Consider the following 21818-nt stretch of genomic DNA (forward strand, 5'->3'; position numbering starts at 1 on the left):
ATCGTTCAATCGTTCAAATCGTCCAAATCGTTCAAATCGTTTAATCGTTCAGTCGTTCATCTGACAAATCTGACAAGTCTGACAAATCTGACCGTGTGTACGCTCCGTTCACGTTTGTAGTTTGTAGTTCAGTCAGACTTGTCAACGATTTTCAGTCAGGGAATATGCAAAAATAGTTTGTAGTTCAAAAAAATCGTTCATTACACTTTAAAAAATCGTTCAGAAAATCGTTCATAAAATCGTTCATAAAATCATTGGTAACAAAATCGTTGTCTGTGTATGCAGCTTAATGCATGACATCTTTCTGCATACAGTAGCTTCACTCATTCACCCCATATCCACAGCTTTTTAGCTCTTTGCGCTTGTGGCACCAGCATGTAGTTGGCCACCATTGCTGCACTATTGACTTGTTAGAAAAGGCAGCCCTAGACCAGCTGTAGAAACCTGGGGGGAGATTAAGGGTAAGACTGGTGCTGGCAGTAGATTCCTGGCTACTGATACCACTATAGTTTATTATTGAAATTGTTACTATTATATTTCTGCATTTTCATAATTGAGGAATTGAACATCTGCCCATTATTTTTGCTGCTATTAGAGCTAGACATATTGGGTCATTACAAGCTTGTATTAATATTACTACAACTATGCATTACAGCAAGGTATGTTACTGACCATTACTCTAAGTGAACATTGCAGATATGATTATTATTGGGTCCTACTACAGCTGAACATGAAAACTAAGCATACTACTTAGCATATTTATTATAATGCTTATGTAGCAAAGCTGGGCATATTACCAAGCATTACTTTAACTGGGCAAACTAATGGGCATTACTACAGCGTTGCATTACAGATGGACATAGTACCGAGCATCATTACTGCATATTGCTCTTTACCTTCCAACTATTTGTTCAAACGAATTGTCATTGCTAAGTATATAACTGGTCACATTACTACTCTTGAGCATCACTGCGTGTATATTTTTATATATATTATAAGGGCACAGTCGTGCCTTTTATATTAAGGCTGCGTGTAAAAAAACAACTTTTATTAGGTAGCTATTGTGCCAGGGTATGTGGTTTTGGGGTTCAGGTAAATTAGAAAGCTACAGTTTTTAAACTGTTACCTCAAGAATGCGCGATTGAATAGATAGGACTTTTCAACTTGTTGCGGAGCCGCAGGAGGAGCCTTCAACAGGTGTAATCACTGTGGCTTTAATTGGGTTCACCAAGATGACCGTCATTTACGGGTTTTAGCGGTGGTGGGCTCGGGGGAAGGAAGCTGGCATTAGCTGCAGCGGAACCCGGGGGAAAGACGCAGGGGGGGAAGCTGGCGTTAGCTGCAATCAGCAGCCTGGACGGTAGCGGGCCTTAGCGGCGGCGGTGCGGGCGGTGGTGGGGATGGCGTTAGGACCCGTGGGAGGTAGCATCACATAGAATGCAGGCTCGGATCTGGAAGATCTGTGATACCTGCTTCTGTGTTAAAAAAAGAAAAAATGGTGTGGCACTGCCCCCCCAAAAAACAGCCAGCACCGGGCTTTGGAGACCCAGTACTGGTTGTGCTAAATACAGGGGACAAACGACGTAGGGGTCCCCCGTATTAAGCACAACCAGCACCAGGCTTTTCAGACCAGTCCTGGTTGCCAAAATACGGGGGACAAATGACTTCTGAAAAGCCTGGTGCTTAATACGGGGGACCCCTACGTCATTTGTCCCCTGTATTTAACACAACCAGTACTGGGTCTTCAAAGCCCGGTGCTGGTTGTTGGTTTTGGGGGGCGGGGCATGCTTTTTTTTTTTTTTTCTCTTCATATTTACAGGTGCTCCATTGGACAGATTGGCTACAGGGATACATAGGTGAGTAAGTGAGATAGTGTGTGAATGTGTGAGTACACGTGTGTGTGTGCATGTATGTTTTAATAAAATGTTACTTTTCTACAGTGTGTGTTGTGTGGTTTTTTAATATTGCTTTGGCTGTGGAACTACAGGTACCAGCAGGCCAGTAATGCCCTGCATGCTGATACTTGTGGTTCTCCAAGTACCAGCACGCGAGTAGGCTTGCTGGGGACTGTAGTTCCACAGCAAAAGACAATATTCAAACTTTACTTGCACCACACTTTACATAATCAACCCGGCACCCACCGCCCAAGGGTGCCAGGGATAGCCCCGGGCTATCAGCCTGGGGTGCCGTGGAGAGGGGAACCCCTTTTTTTCTGGGGTGGGGGTGCTGGTGGTGGTGGTGTCCCCAGGGATCACCGGCCTGGGCTGATTAGCAGCCAGGGGTGATGCTTCGGCTGGGGGGCCCAGGTGAAAGGGCTCCTCTGGCTGTGGCATCACCCCCCCCACGCTACCCCGCTACAAAAGGGTCCGGTGCTGGTTCTCGTAAGTACGGGGGGAGCCTACGCATTTTTCCCCCTGTATTTATAGAACCAAGGCAGGCTCAGAGCCCAGTGCTGCTTGCGCTGAATACGGGGGACCCCTACATCATTTGTCCCCCGTATTTTGGCAACCAGGGCTGGTTCTGACTAGCCCGGTGCTGGTTGTGCTTAAGTACAGGGGACCCCTACGTAATTTTTCCCCTGTATTTAAACACAACCAGGACTGGCTGTTAAAAGCACGGTGCTGGTTGTGTTTTGGGGCATGAGGGGCACCTTTTTTTATTTTTTTCACATTCAATTTTTAACATAGATGCGTAGATGGATCTCGCTGCTGCGTTCGTGCATCTGTGACTAATTGATTTTATTTTCTCAGGTGCATGCGTACTACCAGTGAGCCCTTTGTCGCCCACTGTCGCAATAGGGTATTGCACTGTACCGCTGCTGCCGTTACCCTGCACGCCTACAGCCGTCTCCCACTCTGCACCTCCCAAACCACCTCCTGTGTGCTGTCCCCTCTTCCACCTGTGCTAGTGTACAATTTTGTTGCCCTTCTCCCCTGCAGGTGGCCCAGTTTGCTCATCCAAACCCTAATAGTTTTAAAAAGCTATGAAATTCCATAGATAAAAAACCTTACGGTTTCACATGTCCCATTAAGGCTGCTTAGACATGATCTGAAAATTCACAAAACCTATTGAATTTCTGCCACTCAGACTAAAAAAAATCAATGACATTACGATCATTAAGGCTAAAGCCTTAATGGACGTGTTCCTTGCGTAATACAGATATGGTATGCCATAACACTATGTGGTTAACTGCAGATTCAGCACTCTCACAGAGTGAGATTGCCGTCACTCACAAAATGGTGGATCAGCTAATTCACAGAATTGTGTGCTCATTGGAATACACACATGCAGACTATGCAACTGAGGTCTGAGCAGAACATACAGCTGCACAGATGGAATAAGAGTATGGTGGATGGGGGAACAGGAGCAGAACTATGGGAGACAATGGAGGCGCCTGCCGTCGAGTGCCAGCACTGAAGGGGCACCTACTCCATTGCCCACAATATATTCAACCCGCTTAAGGCTATTTTATATTAGTATTTTTGTGCATATGAAATAGATAGATATGCGCAATATATATTTTCCCCTTTTTTTTAGGGGGGGCTCCAAATTAAAACTTGCCTCCAGGCGTCTGGTATGAATTTACGCCACTGTGGGTGAAGGAGACACAGCGGTGTGGATGGGGCAGACACAATGGCGTGTGGAGAGGAAGATTAGGCAGTACAGATGGGGGTGAGCCAAAGTGATGCAGATTCGTGGAAAATGATGCACATGGGGGGAGACAGAGTTGCACAGTTTGGGGGAACAGAGGGACATGAATAGGGGGTACAGAGTGGCATGGATGCAGGATGACAGAGCAGCGCAGATGGGTAAAGACAGATTGATGTGGATGAGTAATACAGACCAGCACAATGGGAGAACACACAACAGAAGGGATTGAGGAAGACAGAGTGGTATGGGTGGGAGGGAAAAGACAAAGTGGCACGGTCGGGAGGGACAGAGTGGTCCCGATGGAGGAATGATGAGTGGCAGAGATGAGGGGAAGACAGAGTGACGTAGTGCAGATGAAAGGAAGCACAGTGGCATGCATGCAGGAAGACATGGCGGTGCACATGGAGAAAGACATTTTGGTGTGGATCAGGGCATGCAGACTAGCACAGTTGGGAGAACACACAGCTGTAGGGATTGGGGAAGTTATAGCAGCATGGAGGCGAAGATAGTGTACATGTATAGACAGTTTTAGTTTTAGCAATTGGGAAGCTGAATGTGTATAATGAATGAGATGGATGTATGGAGTGAGAAGGATGTTGGAACTCAGTGAAATTTTTGTGGTGACTGAATGGGAAGATTGTGGGCTGTGTGTTCCACATTACTGCTCAGACCTCAGTTGCATAGACTGCATGTGTGTATTCCAATGAGCACACAATTCTGTGAATTAGCAGCTCCACCATTTTGTGAGTGACAGCAATCTCACCCTGTGAGAGTGCTGAATCTGCAGTTAATCACATGGTGTCATGGCATACCATATCTGTATTACGCAAGGAACACGTCCATTAAGGCGTCAGCCTCAATGATCGTAATTTCATTGCTTTTTTTAGCTTGAGTGGCAGAAATTCAATACGTTTAGTGAATTTTCAGATCATGTCTAAGCAGCCTTAATGGGGCAAGTGAAACCGTAAGGTTTTTTTGTCTATGGAATATGTATATATGTGTGTGTGTATTTTAAGAGAGATGTTACTACCACTCGGTTTCAAATATTTGGTATTCCAGTGCATTCTGGGGGGAGTAACTGGCTGTTGCTTCAGACCAAATTACCACTGAATGTACATATATATTTGGCTGAAAGTACTGGAGATTTGAACATGTTTGACTACATACAAATGATATGGATAGCTATGTTCGCATAGTATATATTTTACTGCTTGGTCAATGAAGTTATTCACTTCCTTCCTCACACCACTGCATTCTAATCTTTCCATCATGCTCAGTTTCAACATGTCCCCCTTTACTTGGAGTGGGCTCCTATAAATGTCTTCAGCAGCCCACCCGCTGTGATGAAAGCAGAGCCAGTAAAAGAAACCAAGCCCGCTGAGCAAGAGAAAGGTGAGAGATGAGAATGGATTATTATTCAGGATGAGTTATTATTTCAACACTGGACTGGGAGAGAAACCATTTTTTGCCATTTTTTTTCAACTCTTTTGTGAGCCGAGGTTATCATGAAGCCACCTGAATCCTGTATATGTGATCATTACTGTTAGTGTGTTTTTATGATGGAGTTATATGCACTCAATGGCCACTTATATACACTCATTGGACCATTTTATTAAGTACACCTGGTCGTTAATGTAAATATTAGCCAATCATGTGGCAGCACCTCAATGTATAAAAGCATACAGACATGGTCAAGAAGTTCAGTTGTTCATACAAAATGCGGAAGAAATGTGATTTAAGTGACATTGACCATGGAGTAATTGTTGGTGCGAGACGGGATTGTTTGCTGGTCTTCTGTGATTACCCACAACAGTCTTTTGTGTTTAAACTTTTGTTGATTTGGAAGTTATTTGAGCATAAACTCCTTGCTAATGTAAAAGGGCTGAGAGGAAAAAAAACTGGCCAGTTGCAGATTGGAAACACATTGCCTGGTCTGACCAAATTAGATTTTTGCTGCAACTTGCAGATCATAGGGTCAAAAGGCAGTAACGACACAATCCATGAATCAATCCTGCCTTCTTACAGTGGTTTGTTGTGGTGGTGCTATAATGGTGTAAGGAATGTTTTCTTGGCACACATTAGGCCCCTTTTGATATTAGTTGATCATTGTTTAAATGTCATTGCCTACTTGAGTATTGCTGCTGACCATGTGCATCCCTCATTAGGGCCACAGTCTACCCATCTTCTAATGGCTACTTCCAGCTGTACGTAATGCATATCACAAAGCACACCTCATCTAAAGCTGGTTCCATAAACATGACAATGAATTCAGTGTAGTCCAATGGCCTCCACTGTCACCAGCTAAACTCAATAAAGCAAATTGAGGTTAGCAGCAAGGGGCGGTTGGGAGTTGCTAGTACTGGTTTTATGATAAGTGTATGTGTATATTTGTGTTTGTAGAATTTTTTTATATGTATAAAATTTCTCCTTTTGTTTGACTTACTCAGAAGAATGTGTGGAAACGCAGGCGGAGCAGAAGAGGGAGTCAGAAGAGGAAGATGATGAGGAAGAAACACTTGAAGGTTGTACTTTGTTTATTAAAAACCTGAACTTCAGCACCAGTGAAGAAACCCTTAGGGAGGTAAGTGGTATCTGCCTGTCTCAGTTGTACTGTCCTGTGGCTACTTGATTTACACCCCATTCATTGCTTCTAAAGAGATGGGAAGATTGGAAATAATTTTGTTCAATGGTATCCTCTATTGTTTGTACAGGTCTTTTCCAAAGTCGGGGCTGTGAAAACCTGTACCATTTCCAAAAAGAAGGATAAGCAAGGTGTGTATCCCCAGTACATTGCTTTATAATGAATTAAAACTGTGCTCATAAAATGTTCAGAATAAGCGCAGCTGTGAAATAAAAAAAAATGAAAAAATGTTTGTAATGGGCATTAGAGTACCTTCAACAGTAATACAATACAGAATCGTACAAAGCTTTAATGCATTTATAGGTAGGACAGCAATCAGGCGGGATTTAACAAAACTGTAATTGAAAAGATTGTGGTAGTAATTTCAGTATATGCAGCATATGGACATCCTGCAGGGTGCATTTCTCCTTTATGGAAACATTGTATGAAGTGTCTTTATTGGACATTCTTTTATGTGGAAATGCTCTTCTCCTGATGAATAAAAAGATGTGTTCTGGAAAAAGTCAATGTTGTCATTTGCAGTGTGTTGCTACACTGTAATGTAGGATTAATAAACACAGTGGAATATCTCAAGTACTGAAAAAACAACTTGAAGGTTATTAATTTGCTTTGCCTTACATGTAGGTCATAAAATTGCAATGGATTAAACATTTTCTGTCTACAGAGAACTTTGTGTCTGTGTAATAATTCTATTTAGATAGAAATGGTAAAATGTTCACACAGTCGCCCATATCAGCTGGTTTAGAATTTAAGTTTCAGAAGAAACATGTTACAGCTCATGGTTATGCACAGTACATATCTAAGCTCTCCTCCATTTGCAGTAAGAGTATAAAAGCAATGGGTTATATTCCACCCATAGGAGACGGGGCAATATAGCCCCTGCTGTCCTGCCTCTGAATTATGGACTACCTTTTAAAAACCACGGCAATGATAAATGCAGAATTTCCAGTTTTCTCCATTTTTAAGGTGCAGTGATCTGCCACCTCAGTTTACTATTTCTGGGTGCAGCAAGGTTAATGTTACTGCCATGGCAAATCATACATAAAAATGACAAGTACATATGAGATTGACGCATGAGGTATCTAGAGGGAGAGTACAGGTTCCAAATGGGCAGCGTCACTGTGGTATTTTACCTGGACCATCAGGCAAGCACTTGTAGTACCCAGGACATGATATGAGCTACAATGGGAAGAAATGTGTTCTGGCTATCTCTCATGTAGGGTAAACAACTTGGAAGCTGATGTTTGAAATGCTGTGGCCTAGACCGAAAAGAGTGGTGATCTCATCTCAAGGTTTTTAAGGATCATGTGGACATTTGGGGGTATTCAGAGAGATATCTGCTGATGTTGTGGCCAAAAATATTTTACATGACGATAGATCTGGGGACCAGTAAGCGTATCTCACTGACCTTCAGGCAGCTCTATGGCTGTTCCAGTTTGTTCCCCTCCCTTATCATCTAGTTCTGTTAATGTAAATACTTCAGAAGGCCAGCATGGTCCATTAAAGCCTTGGTTCTTAAAACTAAGACCATCCTCCCCTCAGTGGGAAAATATATACATATATATTAGACTGCCTATGCAATGTCGAAGTCCCCGAACCACACTGAAACGCATCTGAATTTTTTGCACAGATTGCATCTCACCCAAATAAACTTCATACAATGTGGCCCAGCTGCTCCACATTTTTCTGGTGTAATTGCTGTTCTATTCCACGTTTTCTGGGCATGTCTGGGCATTTCTATATTGTGCAAGGAAATCTTTAAAATGATCTCATCCCATGTCCTATGCTTCTCCCCAGTTATTCTTCCAGCTGTTCACCCCTCCTCTGAGCAGGTTAACTCCTATGAGCAGAGCGTTCCTTCCTCATGCTACCAGTGTTCCTAGTATTCCGTCTCCTAGTCCTTTCAGTGACTCTGTTTCTGTGTGCTCGGCCATCACTCGGTACAGTCTCATTGAACTGCCTTCCCTCCCCCTGACCTCACGCACACTTGCCATCTAAATACAAGGAGTCACCCTACCTTTGTCTGTGACATATCGAATTCATTTGGGGATTTTTTACCAAGTGGAAATAGTGCAAACAAAGGGCTCCGTGACGCTACTATGTGTCAAATCATTAGTGTGGATGCGAAGCAGTAATATTGGAATCGGCAATATTTTAAATGTGTATTCTACAGCATTAGGAATTGCAGCTGTGTATAGTCACTTGTACGCAAACACTGAAGCACTAATGAAAAGTGTTTACCAATGGTTTAAATGTACCTAGAATTTAAGCTGCATATATAAAAAAGATGTATATAATTTAATAAAGCAGAAGTAATTTTATATCACATACAAATACAAAATTACATAATGAATAAAACACAAAAAGGTAAAGGGTAAGAGTAAGTTGTGTCTATGGTGGACTTAGGTCATATAAGATCTGTGTAAACGATCCTGTTAAGCATCTATTCCTGGGGAACACATGGGTATAATTACCAGTTCCAAGGTAAGAACCTCCAGCGTGTGGTGCAGCTTGATGCAATGAATCCAAGATGCACTCCAGTTGTGCCGATTATCAGATGCAGATGGAGAGGATCTGGTAAGAGCAATGTGGTGATGATGCTAAATAGAGGCAGGGCCAGGACCCAGTATTGTGAAGATACTGGGAATGGTGAACCAGGCGTAGAAAACTGCACCTCCAAAGTGGAAAAAAAAACCCCCACAGCTGTAGTTAGGCCAGGCCCGCTGCGACTCGCTGTCAAACAACTTCAGGTCTTCAGCTGTGGGCTTTTTTCGCTTCGGAAGTGCCATTTTTTTACGCCTGGTTCACCATTCATCCTTCCTGACCCTGCCTCTTTTCATCACAGTTCCCTTACAGATCCTCTCAATCTGCATGTGATAATCCGCACAACTGGACTGTATCCTGGATTAATTGCATGAAGCTGCACTACGCAGGAGGTCCTTACCTTTGGAATGGCAAGTGTACCCTTCTGTTCCTTGCACATTTGGCTGTACACCAGGGAAAGGCTTTGTAGCAGCATTTGCATAAAGTCGCAGACGGGCGACCGCCAAAAGACGCAGACATGGACGCGGCTGTGTCCAACTCAGCTCCGCACATTGTGGGGCAGATTCTATTTGCCTCTGGCCACCTCCTACTTCCTTTTTGTTCCCCATCCAATGCTTGTTTTTTGTTAGTTATACTGTATATGTTTAAAATCTAATAAATACTACTAATAACAATAATAAAAAGACAATGCTCAAGGCACTAAAACTTTCCCTTTTACAGAACTCTATCATAGTAAAAAAAAAAAAAAGAAAAAGGGATTTAACAAGAAGTACCAAACCTCTGGGCGGGCGGGGGTTCCAGTTATTCAGCCGCTGTGAGATAGATTGGCTGCAATGCGAACTGTTCTCTCTTCTCAGGTTCTCTGCTGTCTATGGGGTTTGGATTTGTGGAGTACAGGAAGCCAGAACAGGCACAGAAAGCTCTACGGCAGCTGCAGGTATGCTTTCTATAGGGATTCTCTATTGGAAGGCCAACTACTTATTCTTCTCTACTACATGCTTATCTCCTATGCTTCCATTTCTAGTTTGGTGTCATTTAATAGAGAATATACTAGTGGACAAGATTGAGAGGATCAACATTTTAACCTGTAAAATATGTCATTTGTTTATTTCTCCTTTAGCATTGCACTGTAGATGGCCATCAGCTTGAAGTGAAACTGTCTGAGCGGGCAACCAAGTGAGTTCCTTCCATGGGGCTTATGTTCTGTGTAATGACTACTAGTGACATGTTGACATGTATCAGTAGCAGCCTTTCATACTAGAGGACAGAATCGAGATCTGGGTAGGGTCTAATAAATTTGAGCTGTCTTGATCGGTTTGTTGTATGCCAAGAAGATGCCACCAAACAGAAAGATATATAGTTTAGCACAAATATATACTAAATAGATATGTCCTATGCAGAAGTACATAGGGCCTGATTCAGACCCGCTTGCAAGCGGGTCGACGGCCGGGCAGTGGGCACGCACCGCGTGTGTGAGCCCCGAAGTGAGCAAGAAACCGCTCGCTCCGGGGCTCACAAAAAAACAGGGCGGCTAACGATGTTGATCGACAGCTCGCCCCGTTTTGTAGGCGGGGAGGGGGGCTGGCTGGCCAAACGGAGGCGTTCCCGAAGGAACGCCTGCAGTTTGAAGGCGGCCTACTGACATCACTCGTGATGTCAGTAGTTGAGCTTCCTGCTCTATTAGAGCAGGAAGCTCACTGGGGCTTGCGGGAACGAGACCCTACCGCAAGGGTCTCGTCGCAAGTCCGATGGTCGCGACCATCACCTGGCCGCTCGCAAAAGCTGTGGGTGGTCACCCACAGCTATGCGAGCGGCCAGCTTCTAAAAAAGAAAAAAAAAACACCCTGATTCAGAGCGAGCGCTCTGAAAGTGCGTCAGGCTCTGAATCAGGGCCATAGTACGATAATTGTGTTGTATGCAGATTTGGAATACGAGTTTATGTAGAGAATCAAGTTAGTAGTAAATGCTAATAATGGGTCGGATGCAACAAAGTGAAACAAAATTAATTGATTAGCAGGTGCTTCTAGCTTTATAAATTGGGATACAGTCAATATTCCGGCGGCCGCAATAACGGCGTTGATATTACCAGCACTGGAATCTCACAATCCTGACGCCAGTATCCCGACCGCCAGGATATTTTAATTATTATTTATTAACAGTTTTTTATCTTGAGCTTCACAATTGGAAACATTAATAGAACAAAACCGGGTAATAACATACAGATATAGAGGTAGGAAGGCTCTGCTCGCAAGCTTACAATACCAAAGGTAAGTAGCTGGGTGGGGGGAGGGTTAGGTTTAGGGGTTAGGCACTAAGGGGGGAGTGTTAGGTTTATGGTGCGGGGAGGGGGAGGTTAGGTTCAGGCACTAGGGGGAGGTTAGGGTTAAGCACCAAAGAGGGAGGGTTAGCACACCGAACAACATGTGTCGGGATGCTAGCCCTGTCGGGATTTTGACAGCCGGGATCCCATACCCAACCTATATAAATCTGTGTATAGCAAGATATTAGAAGATGCTTCAAGCAAGTACTAAATAGAAAATGTAATGATATAAAAGTGAGTAGGATAAAATATCTTGTACACTGCTCCCTATTTGCGTAGACTACTAATTTTACCCTCACCATATTGTATGTTTTGTAATACATACTCTCTTATATTTTCTTTCTCTATGTGGCAGACTAGCTGTGTCATCTGATCGTAAGAAACAGATGAATAAAAAACAGAAGAGCTCAAAGATTCTTGTTCGAAATGTCCCCTTCCAGGCTACTGTTCATGAAATCAGAGAGCTGTTCAGGTTAGTGAGCACTTGACGCCTTGTGTGCACCAGGGGGAGCTCTGACACTGTACGGAATGTGACTCGCGTGTGTGAAGTGATTCAGGCATTAGTATGCTCTGTGTAATGCTACCCACATTTTGTGTACTTTTTACCAAATTTTAAATATGTGCACTGTGTAACCATTGTAGCCATTGGGACGGAGTAACCTTGTCTTTTTTTTCTTCTTTTCTTTTTTTTTATTGTCACTATTTGGCATCACTACATTGTTCATGCTTGACTATCTTTGTTGTTGTCTGTGTCCTTGGTATGCACTGCAGATACATTGTGTGGACTAAACACTACTTTTGAAAATCTAAAGGTTGAATAGTGTCTTTTGAGGTATACAAGGGTTTTGTTAGGTGTTGGCTAGGACAGTTTAATGTCTGGGGAGTGATGGCTTTTCTACATTCCTATGGGGATTTAATGCATCCTTCATTTGATCTGTTATTTTCCATAACAGGATTACTGCTTGAAGTATGAACTATAGGTGAAGGGACGTACTGAGACCTAATGCATTCTACAAATTACTGATCCATGGTGATGTCTTGTGGTAGATAAAATGCCACATATATTAGAAGTAGTGGTAGAAGGAATAGACCAGTGTGGCATTTGTTCCTCTTGTACATCGCACAGTTACACATTTGGGCTTCTGACATTGCACATGGGCTACGGAATCACAGAGGGATATTGACTCATTAATTGTCAGCCTCTCTCCACGTTCCACACAGCACGTTTGGAGAACTGAAGACTGTACGTCTGCCCAGGAAAATGGCTGGCACTGGATCTCACCGGGGTTTTGGCTTTGTGGACTTTGTAACAAAACAGGATGCTAAGGTGAGAATAGGGCCATTACAGCCCATCATCCTATTTACAGTATTATTCGACCTCAAGCATTATAGTCCCATCTACTTTGCCTCCATTAAATAACAATGAAGATAATGAGGCACTTGGCAATCTGACAGTACACTAATTTAGGCTTTGCCCTTATTCATTTTATTTCACACTCTGTCCCCCCGCAGGTCTTCCCCACTCCTTGTCTGCACCTTTCCCTTCTTTGATACAGCGTTGTTTCAGCAAGTCGTTGCAGCTCTCTCCCCATCTCATCTCCCGTGCCTATTTTTCCTCCAGGCATTGGAATCTTGTTTTCAACCCCATCCCCCTTTAAATAGCTGTTTTCACACTGCCTCTTTCCCAATTAACAAGTGTTGCATCTGTGTAAATAAACAGGCATGTTTAGATGCTGTTTCTGTTGAACATGATCTGCCAATTACTTCCTCATTTGTACTTTTACATTCTCAGTTCTGGTAATATTTGGCTCACACTGTGTCTCGACCTGGTCGCTGTATCTTCACTGGCTGTTATAGCACAGCTTCTGTCTTCCTTATACTAAATGCAAGTGAAGACAACCTGTGACCTAGGAAACAAACATTCTTATTTTTTTTTTTACCTCAATGAAGGTCAAGAGGCATAATTCTTGGCCTTTTCTGAGTCCTACAATATTAGGTTATTATGTCCTTGACCAATTTTGATTATTTTTTTTTTTAAGAGACCATTGTTCTGACGGCTGTAAAAAAAAGCTTGTTTTATTTTAATGTGACATCAGTCTATCTATTTTCTAGCAGAACAGATCAGTTCAGTCCCTGCATGGTCATGGGTGAGGACAGTTTGAAGTCAAAGCTATCTGAGTATCATATTTATAAAATGTAATTAATATATGTACGGGGGAGTTTGGGGCTTCTTTTATGCTCATTCCAGCCCACACTGTTTTTAAAATCTAAAATAAATTTGTTTCACTATTATTTTCAGCTCTGCATATTAACATTTCAGCATGTGCAGGATTCATTGGTAGGATAAACAAATAGATTAGGGATACTATTAAGGGAAACTTGGTAAACCTTTATAAGCCTTTTAATTGTTTCAAATAAACTGTGTTTTAAACCATGCAGTATCATTAGAAGAAGCATAGGGAAAGGAAGTCCTCGTTCTTGCACTTTTCCTGCCTTAGGCCATCATGTTTAAACAAGCAGCTCTCTTCCTGAAATATCGAACATTAAAATCCCACTTGGTAAATCTGAATGCTGTATTTAGGAGTAATCAGCCTGTTGGAACCATGAAAAGATTGAGGCCTTACAGGCTGATGATGTTGGAGCGTGACTGATCAGCTATGGCTTATTCCTAGCCACGCCACTCATGACCAGTCATTTGACGTTCTCTTACATCTGGAATGATCGCTCCATTAAAGATTCTCATGGGCTGATCATTGTCAATACATCGGTCCTTATCTATCTCAAAATGTGAAGCAACCCCTTTAATGTGAGTTGTTTGCTTATATAACACAGGAGGATTGATACCGGAACACTTTTAAAGTGAAGCCATAAAAAAAAAAAAAATTCAAAACATAATGGTTGAGCAGGGCGACCGCTTAAATTCCAATAAAGATATACCCTATGCAGCAGTGCTTTGGAAATTGTGGTGCTTGTTCTCATGAATCATTCTGTAAATCATTAGCTTACGAGCAGGGCCCTCTTACCTCTGAAATGCTGGCCCTATATAACTAACTATTCATAAATAATTTCTGCTATCCTGGATGTTGGGCAGAAAAATATTAGAGAGAGAGTACCTTTTTATATAGGCCATAGTGTTCCCTCTAGCTCCGGCGGCAGGCAGGGCGCCGGAGCTAGAGAGGGCAATGTTGTGCGCGCGCGCCCGAAAAGGGGCATGGTTACGAAAAGGGGGCGTGTCTATAAGACGCTTCCCCCTTTTCGTCATACTTGGGGGCGTGCCCGGCGCTTACGGACATGCCGGGCAGCCCCCAAGCGCTGCAGAAAGGGAGAATAGCGGTGACCGGGTCACCGCATGTTTGTCCACCCGCGGGACACTGCGTCCCGCGGGTGAGAATGGCTCCCGCAGGCTGTTAGGGCAGGGCGCTTTTTGCCCTCCTCCTGGAGGGCAGGGTGCTTTTTGCCCTCCAGAAGGAGGGCAGGGCGCCGCGCCCCGCTAAAACAGCCTAGCGGGAACACTAGGCCAGTTGAATTAGAATGGGTGTGGAGGTTTCCATGATTTTTTAACCTTCTGCTTCTTTAGTAACAGGATGACATTATTGCTGCATATGGAAAATATTTTAGTGATTATTCCCCACGAAGAAGTGTTCTCTATTACCTGTGTTGCAGCCTTTGAACATTAGTGTCGTGTGCTATTGGAGGTTTGTGTGGCTGAACCTGTTCTTGGCTAGGACCAGGCGCACAGAGAGTTAGTTGTGGGTATGCCCAGTATCTGAGAAAACTCATGTTACCATAAACCAGTACAACATGCATTTGAAGAGGTGGAGATCACGTGTTTCTAACACGTTATCTGCTAATGGTTGTTTAATACTGAAATATTGATTGCACTTTACTGTATTGCAGAGTATACTGTACTGCTTACATATATTAATACTTGGGAACCGGGTAATCCTTACATGTAGGCAATAAATACAGGGAGAGTAGTCAAAAGACAATTTTAGCAGAGTCTAACTAGGAATTAGAAAGGGCACCCCATATTAGTACATCACATCTAGGTCTGCCAAAGTGGTCTTCTCATGCTGTGTTAAGGTGAAAGACTAACCGCAGTGATCCTGAGTAGTTACCTAGGGTGTACCTAGAATTCCCAAACTAGCCATTGTGGGAAACCATAAGTGTCAACCACACTAATTAGGTACCGAAAGACAGTGCATGAGCAGTTTAGATGCACGCTATGGTTTGTCACTAGGAGACTGACATGCAGTGTAAGCATCACAGCTGTCTAAGGGATCAAAGTAAAGTGGTTAGCTTCTGGTGGTACCCACAAGTAGGTGAGGCAAGTGCATAAATGACACTGCCTACATAATAGTCATATGACCAGAGAGAAATCTATAACTGGTAAATCAGGATGCTGATTTATTTAGCACATATATAGAGCTACAACCTCCTATGGCGAAGTACCCTTTGCAGAAAGCAGGACAGCAGTTAAAAATAAAAAAGTTAATTTAGTACTTCCACATTGGTTTGGGGTTTTCTTCTCACTTCCTAATTTTTAATCCTTTGGGAAAACAACAAGCATTTTAACTTTTAAAAAAAATAAAAAATTACTAATTTCAGGACGGATTCACTGTGACTGGTCAGAATGTGGAAAAGCTGCTCTGTATTGGCTAATAGTGATTATCAATCACCTTATATAACATCTATGAAGTACAAAGTTTAGGTCATTAATATATTTTATAGGATAGAAGAAAATTTCAAAGACTATTTTCATATAGCAGAAAAGCAAACACAGCACAGCTTTGTTGTGTGTAAAATGAGCCGTCCTTAAGAACTGAGCATCCAAGTGAGAGAGGCACTTGTTAGGGAGACCATAAAGAAGCAGTCTTCCATGATAGAGATGGACAGTATGGTGTAGGAAGGACAATTATAGTCTGGTCACTTTGCATACCTGTGCTTATGGTAGGTTGCAAGAAATAAGCCCATTGTTGAAGAAAACTAACCTGAAACATCACCTAGTGCTTTCCAGAAAGCCCGCGGGGACCAACACACCAAGGGCCGTATTCAATTAGCCGTGAAAAGTCGGAATCTGCAAAAAAGTATCGCCGATTCCGACTTTTCGCCAGGCGGAAACTTATCTCCGTATCAATTCCATCCGCTTTTTGCATACGTGAAAACGCAATGCAATGTAATAGGCAAAAAAGATTCGTCTCTGAATAGGTGGAGAAACAAAGTGCAAAATCTCTATTTTGGTGGGGAAACCACTCTGCACCCTTGGGACAGCCCCCCAAAGGACAACTGCGTAAAAAAAAACTATTATTGGTAAACTGCGCATGTGTCTTAAGTCACTCTGCGCATGCTTCAATGTACATTACCACAGTTGCTCGCTGCCACTTTTTACTCGCAGTGTGATTGACAGTCAGAGCGCTTTTTGGTGCGTTTAAAGAGGAGTGGCGGCAAAGAACACAGAATCCATTATCTGGGCGTGTCACAGCCTGTGCCTGCAATCCCACACGCAGTGAAAGTGGTTCCTGTGTGTTCCCACGCCCACTCTGAGTAGTCATAGGGTTACTCGGAACTGTGATAATCTAATGATCTGCGACCGATGCTGCTTCTTTCAATGCGGATGCTTGGACTTGCAAGGTCGCAGGTGGATTCTCAATACAATGCGTACTTAGACACAGCAGCGGTGGCATTAGTTTACAACCCTGAATCAGGCCCAATGTAAGTGATGACTTATTCCAAAGGGTACAGCAAAAGCCACATTAGAGCAACTTCTATACAAAAAGGCATGGTCCTCGATCAGGGAATCTGGACATTTTTGAAAGTTACTGTTCACTAACATGAATTTGAGCAGCTTTGCAAATAACGGTTCAGTATTGCAGTATCCAGATGTGCCAATACAGAAGAACTTTGCCCAAATACTCACAGTTGTAAGCGTACGTAAAAGAGCTTCTGCTGAGTTTTTGGAGTTTCTTTAATTTGACTTTGCAGGTGACGATGTTGATCAGTGGTAAAAATTACCAAATGAAAACTGAATCATTGATGTAAGAAAATAAAGTGGGAAACAGGACAAAGGAGGAGAATCCATTTTCTGGCTACTGTAAATGTGGTTTATCTTTAAAACATCTGTATCTATGTGAACGTGATATTTACTCAGTTGCTGCAGATTTCCATCCTCTTGATGAGCTTTCCTTAATCAGGTCAATCACATTTGATACTGTGAAACTTCTCTCTGTGCAGTTTTCAAGACAATGACTTAAGCATTAATACTCATCGAATGGCTCGTTTTCTTAACAGAGAGCATTTAATGCCCTGTGTCACAGTACACATCTGTACGGACGCAGGCTGGTGCTGGAATGGGCAGATACTGAGGAGAGCGTGGAGACATTGAGGAGAAGAACTGCTGAACAATACCATGGTAAGCAGCTAAAATGAAATGTATCCTGTCCCTTCTGGCTACTGGCTTTACTTTATTACAGGGCAATGCACTGAATTAAGCATCACAATGTTTTATAGTATCCAATTCACAGCTCTCTAACTTGACGCATAGTCTGTTGCTGTGCTGTCTATTGAGACTTCTGTATACCGTGGCAGTATTTAAGTGGCGCAGTGGCCACTTAGTACACTTCCGTCAGCAGTGCTGTGCTGGTTGGCGGGAAATAAATGGTACTAACAATACATAAGAATCGTTTAAATAGATGTCTAACAACTGGTCTCGCTTACATTTTTATTAAAATATTTATGAATGAATAAATGGTTTTGCCTATGTATTCTATGGATGAGCAGAGCACGTCTAGGGTAATATTTTGAACTTTTCTTTTTTTTTTTTGCCAATTTAACTTTTCAAGATGTAAAATGCTAACTGTAAACAACAAACATAGCTGCAAAGCTAACTTCTTACAGCCTTGCCAATAGCTTTCCCATGGCTTAAAGTTTCCCTTAGGCCCCCACATATACAAGTGCTTTACTTTTTAAGATAACTACCTTGTGTAATGGCTGCAGACCTCTTAGATGCCAGGGAAACCACCTCACTTGCATATGGATTTTAAATCCTCTTGCGTGCAGTGTCATTCTCCTATTCCCCTGAATTCTGAGTTGCAGAGAAGATAGCCTATAGCTGCGGGTCTTTGAAATGAGTGATGTTGAGTGAACGACTTAATAAAGGGGTAGGTGTAGTATTCACGGGCCATAGGCTGAGAAGACTGTTTCACCTGGGGTCCAATCTCCAGCCCTACTACAGTTACAGCAGCACAAAGTATCTGTTTCATTCGGGATACGTTCAGTATACCGGCGCAGGGGATGTCTGCGGTTAGAATACCTGCGCCGGAGTCCCGACACCTGTCAGAATCCCGGCGCTGGCATCCTGAAGGTAAGTAGCGGAGTTGGGGGGAGGTTAGGTTTAGGCACCAGGGAGGGTTAGGGTAGGGAGGGGGGGAGGGTTAGGATACCTACCGACATTTGTCGGTATCCTAACCATGTCGGGATTCTGGCGTAGGGATTTTGACTGCCGGGATCCCGAGCACCGGCATCCCGTGCCCATCCCGTTTCATTCAACCTGTAGTAGGAAAGTGGAGGATTTCATTGATTGGAAAATGGTTAACAAGCATATAATGTAATAAAGATGGATTTAGTCTTTATGTGGTAGTTTATATGGTTTATGAAATCACTAGCTTACACCTACATTTTTTATTTTTTTAAACTTGCTATTGTTAAGAAATTCTCTACGTGCTAGAGCTACAGGTATTACAATGGTAGCTTCTATACCTTTTAGCCTCAATATCTTTTCCCCCCTCACTGTGCTGCAAAATGGTCTTTGTTGTCACTAATTAGCTGATAGACTTGTCTGAAGCTTAACTTGAGACAGGCTAATTAAGTGATTAGAACAAGGGAGATCATCCAGTGATATCAAGGTTCTTGTGCAGGGTTCTTATGGAGACACAGTGGCGCCTACATAGATACTGATCCCAAATGAATAAAACAGATAGAATAGGGGAGTTCCAGGTTAGCTGTCGTGATCGTACTGTGTGTTGGGCAGAGTTTATTAAGAGGGCAGGCTGTCACTAGCAAAATTTGCTGAAATTGCTGTGGCACTGCCCATCCATCCTACACAACATTAACTTTTATCTCTATAAAAGTATGCACAAACGGTGGTGTTCTTTAAGCGTATATAGTTTTTGTTGTGCTGATTGTATAATGTTAACATCCTCAACAAAAATAGTAAAGCATAACTAATAGTTTAGGAAATTTTGGGTTAAACCCTAATTCTCCCTCTCGAATATGTAGATTCACTTCCTGTATTTTCCACCGCTTTAGCTTATCCAAGCTTATTTCAGTGTTTCCCTTATTTTCCATCAAACTTTCCTCTATAGTTGATATTCAGGTGTGCAATAATACTTCCTATTAGATAATAATGATTGGATGCAGAAATTCTTTCTCTTCTACTAATTATCTCTGCATCTCTTTATCAGCTCCATGTACTTTCACTTCTTTTCCTATATAGTTATTCCTTTTCCCTACTATTCTTTCTAACTTCATTCTGTATATTTTTTTACAGTTGTACAGCATCCTTCTGTTACCCCAAGTCTACCACTCCCCACTCTCCGTCTCTTTCCCGCTCTCCCCCTCCTTCCTTTTCTCTGTCAGCAACTGTGTCTCCTAGCAGGTTAATTAGTATTGACTAGTTTTCTGCATTCTGTAAACATGTCAGTCAGCTGAGCCTCCTACTCCATCCTCAAAGGAGGGAACTTCCTTGGAGAATACAGCAGGGTAACAGTGAGAAATAATGCTGGGAATTTGGAGAATATTGGTGTGCCACTCATCTAGGAAGTCACTGAGATACATGCACATCTTTTGGCCAGGTTATCAACGGCAGGGCAGTTTTTGTAGACGAGTGCAAGTGTGATGAATGTGTGTGCATTCTCCAACATTTTTGTTACATTTCATAATAAAAAAAAAAATCTCATTGATATAATGAATGAAATAAGTAATTTTTTTCAATATGCAGCATTTGGAATGAAATAAATAATATATTACTGATGAAAGCTCCTTGCGCAACCACATTTTCCACCATGCCTGGTTCACTGTTCATTTCCCATATGTAGGTTCTCCAAAAAAGAAGAAGAGAGTCTCTGCCCTGATGGATGACTTCATGGGGAGCCTAGAGCCAGAGGAACAGGATGAGTAAGACGTGTAAGGTACATGGTCATCACGGCTGACTAGGCTGTCAGAGAATAGCATAATACGTTAAATAGTGGCGGCCGTGTTTGCACTGTCTATAATATAAAGTACATAATTATAGGGGGATGATTAGTGCTGACTGAAAATATTCCCAAAATAGTGGAAAGAGAGGGGCCACGACTAGCATTCAAGGAGATAGTGGAAAAAGGACGGTTTGTCCAAGTGCTGTGCCACACTTGCTACCCACAAGGTATGTAAGCTAGCTATAGATACAATATGTAGTGGGCATTTGTAGTTCTACCATATAATACAGTATTAGAGTCATGGGGCTCATGCATGTAGCCTCTATCGCGCCATTTCCCCTTCTGTGGTTGGGGGAATCGTGAACCTCCAACAAATCGCTGATCATCGGCAGAACTGGGAATCGGATTTTAGATGTATTGCGCATTGCATCTTTAGATAATTCCATCATCTGTGTTGCTTGTTTGTATTTGTATATTACACAAGAAATTCACAGAAGTAATATTCTGTATCTTGCTTATTTTTGTATAAGGATATACTATCTCCCCTTATGCATGCCTGTGCTGACAGGTGGTGTATGCACGTTGTGCAGGTAGCTACAAAAACCTGGTTCAGTCTCCGCTTTATGCTTGGACAAATGATTTGGGATGATGCCCCCCTTTTCCTCCCCCTGGGCACTATGTGATTGACACTTACAAATGACCCAGCTGAGCGTGCAGCGCTGTGACCGAACCGCTCCTCCCAGACTGCCAGCGTTTTGTCATCTCATTACCAGCCGTCCCCTGATTCCACTCAGCCGAGAGAACCTTTAATACCAGCAATCTCTGTGTAACACTGTGGCCAGATGGGCTCCTCTCCCTCCTCTCCAAGTGCAGCCTCCCTCCTCTGGATACCCAGTCTGTCCATCGTTTGTATATGTTCTCTCCTCTCTTCATAAAATCCCCTCCCTCCTCCCCTCTTCCTACAGTATATTCACTGTCCTTTCCTAGCAAGTACCCCACTCTTATCTATCTGCATTCCTTCTGCAGCCTCTTCTTTTCATGCTCTGTCTCTGAACCTTTGGGCACATTTTCCCCTATTTTTAGGATGCATCCACCTCGCCACCACCCGTTTGATTGTCCCTTATTGTTTTAGAGCCGTGTTCCAGTTCTACTGGGGACTAGCCTTTAAAAACACACACACACCATTTAAAATGTCCTTATTACATCCCATGGTTGATTCTCCTTTCTAGTTATGCCTATGAAACTAGTGCACCAGGTTTTCTTCTATTACTATTCTGTGTGGGTATAAATTGCATAGTGCTATTTGCTTGGAAGATATTACTGCGTCCTGCCACATGCCAGAAAACGGTATGTTTAGCAGGCATGCCTCTGCACACATAACTACTATGCTTGCCAGCCTCAAGGTTCCGTGCCATTGACCTGATTTTTCTTGGCTGTCTAGATTAACTCTGCTCCCCTTTCCCCCTACATA

At 42.7% G+C, this 21818-nt stretch overlaps 1 protein-coding gene across 7 annotated transcripts in view; it reads left to right on the top strand.

Moving 5' to 3' along the window:
• Nucleotides 1-21818, top strand: part of RBM19 (RNA binding motif protein 19) — a 124185-nt gene that overhangs the window by 47745 nt on the left and 54622 nt on the right. For 5 of the 7 annotated variants that reach the window (XR_015872560.1, XR_015872562.1, XR_015872561.1 and 2 more), the window contains exons 16-24: nucleotides 4929-5043; nucleotides 6099-6232; nucleotides 6363-6423; nucleotides 9694-9773; nucleotides 9957-10012; nucleotides 11512-11628; nucleotides 12378-12483; nucleotides 17445-17565; nucleotides 20249-20341. Coding sequence is in view for 4 of the 7 variants with exons in the window: in XM_088457273.1 (XP_088313399.1) it covers nucleotides 4929-5043; nucleotides 6099-6232; nucleotides 6363-6423; nucleotides 9694-9773; nucleotides 9957-10012; nucleotides 11512-11628; nucleotides 12378-12483; nucleotides 17445-17565; nucleotides 20249-20331 (873 nt within the window). In the remaining 3 variants the exon portion in view is untranslated. Of the gene's footprint in view, nucleotides 1-4928; nucleotides 5044-6098; nucleotides 6233-6362; nucleotides 6424-9693; nucleotides 9774-9956; nucleotides 10013-11511; nucleotides 11629-12377; nucleotides 12484-17444; nucleotides 17566-20248; nucleotides 20342-20484; nucleotides 21811-21818 lie in introns of those variants that run through there. The other 2 variants (XM_088457276.1, XM_088457275.1) reach the window with 2 other exon arrangements.

The sequence above is a fragment of the Taudactylus pleione genome, unplaced genomic scaffold, assembly GCF_031769625.1.
Source record: "Taudactylus pleione unplaced genomic scaffold, aTauple2 ptg000749l, whole genome shotgun sequence".
NCBI classification, from domain to species: domain Eukaryota; kingdom Metazoa; phylum Chordata; class Amphibia; order Anura; family Myobatrachidae; genus Taudactylus; species Taudactylus pleione.